Here is a 1728-nt window from a genome sequence, read left to right as displayed (position 1 = left end):
ATTCTCCCATTTCTCATTGACTTGGAAAGTTGTATATTGAGAAGTGGTGCCACCTGCTCCACAGGGATGAATTTCATCCAACGTGATTTATGAAGAAGGAGAACCAGAAGACCCATATTATGATGCAGCATAGCTTTTAATGTGAATGAAATTTGAAGTACACAGTTACAGATATAAACAATACAGAGCAGAAAGAATGTATATCCAGTGTTTCAAGAAGGGCAACACATGATCACTCGCTTTGTTGGGTTGTATTTCAAAGAAGTTCTTTTTCCTTTGTTGCGGCTGTAGAGTTGGACAAACACATCCCCTTTCTCAACCCTTACAAGTGACTTGTTTTACCCCAGTTAATGGGAAAGGAGATGAAGCAAAAATAAAAGAAGAGGACTACACAGCTTCTAGTTTGGACATCTCCAATAGGAAATTTCAAAGTGAGATGCTGAAGGGACGTATTGATGGAAAGGATAGAACATTCTGGGCCTGATTCTCTCTGACAGCAAACTCATTGTCTCCTCCGTAAAGGAATTTAAAGGGATAAGAAATGTAACTGCTGACTATTTTAAGGCTCTGTTCCCTTCACACTGCGGGGATAGTGTAAGCAGCGTGAGTGTAATTCAGAATGAGCCCACATGCGAATAAGAGAGTCAGCAGGTGGTTGGGAAAGTGCTGGCAGGAAGCGTCGTAGATGGTAGCATTAGAAAAAAGTCTAGGAGCCCAAGGTGCTGAACAGACACAGCTCACACTGAGTTCAAGTGGAGCCAGGCCTGTGCAGCACCGCGGGGAATCATGTCCAAAAGGTCAGCCGTGAATCTGTAGTATCCTGGTCTTTTCCCACAGATACTCCTGCCAAATTTAACATGGCCCACAGTTTCCACTCAGGTACCTGTGGCAAGATACCCCGGAGCCGCTGATTCCCCCATGACCGTAACGGCCCGGGTAGCCACACAATCTCCCGTAACCGTAACCTCCTCCGTAACCAGACAATCCCCCATAACCTCCTCCATAACCACACAATCCCCCGTAACCTCCCCCGTAACCACACAATCCCCCGTAACCTCCTCCGTAACCAGACAATCCCCCGTAACCATAACGGCCCCCATAACCCCCATTACCCCCTAAACCGGACAGTCCTCCGTAATGGCCTCCATTGCCATACAGGCCCCCTAAACCAAATGAGCCCCCGTAGCCGGCTCCAACCACAGGCGCTCCCACGGCTCCCACTTCGCTCTGCTGAGGAAAAGTGCTGAGAATTGGTCCTGGGAGGGTCACAACAACCGGTGAGGGTTGGATCACCAGTTCGGAGTCAGGGCACTGCCTAACGCACGGCTCGTTGCAGCTGCCGGTAACTGGAGCGGGCCGGGCCACGCCGCATTCTGGATAGCAGAGGCTGGAGCTAGTCATCTTTCTGTGATGGAAGTAAGCCTAAAACACAGAACAGGGAATAGAGTAAAGAGAAGGTTGAAGTGTGGGTGGAAGAAAGGCTTAAAAGCTTTGTTATCGTTGTAGTGAGGTCTGCGTGTGGCCTGAGAGAGGAGGAGTAAAGTTATTCCCTTATTGATGGCTGTGTACTTGTTCCTATTTCCTCTTTCTATGTCTTTTGTCCACTCGCCCTATATTTCCCTCCCAGCCGACCCCTTTGAAGCCTTTTCAATGACTTTGTCTGAAAAACATCGCCTGGCACAAGTGTAACTATTTCTCTGATGGACACCTGGGATTCGGTGGCCATTT

General features: G+C 48.4%; 1 protein-coding gene across 1 annotated transcript; it reads right to left on the bottom strand.

The window, feature by feature from the left end:
* Positions 1-852: 852 nt before the first annotated feature.
* Positions 853-1401, bottom strand: LOC137164758 (claw keratin-like). Its single transcript, XM_067565690.1, has one exon. The coding sequence runs from the start codon at positions 1399-1401 to the stop codon at positions 853-855; it is 549 nt and encodes a 182-aa protein (XP_067421791.1).
* Between the last annotated feature and the right edge of the window lie 327 nt (positions 1402-1728).

The sequence above is a fragment of the Emydura macquarii genome, unplaced genomic scaffold (assembly GCF_026122565.2).
Source record: "Emydura macquarii macquarii isolate MOO-44397 ecotype Brisbane River unplaced genomic scaffold, CSIRO-AGI_Emac_v2 contig_2695, whole genome shotgun sequence".
NCBI lineage: Eukaryota > Metazoa > Chordata > Testudines > Chelidae > Emydura > Emydura macquarii.
Note: the sequence above shows the minus strand (reverse complement) of the source record. Positions and strands in the feature narration are given on the sequence as shown.

Excerpts from the sequence above, each read along its gene's own strand:
- LOC137164758 (XM_067565690.1), bottom strand. The coding sequence starts at position 1,401 with ATGACTAGCTCCAGCCTCTGCTATCCAGAATGCGGCGTGGCCCGGCCC.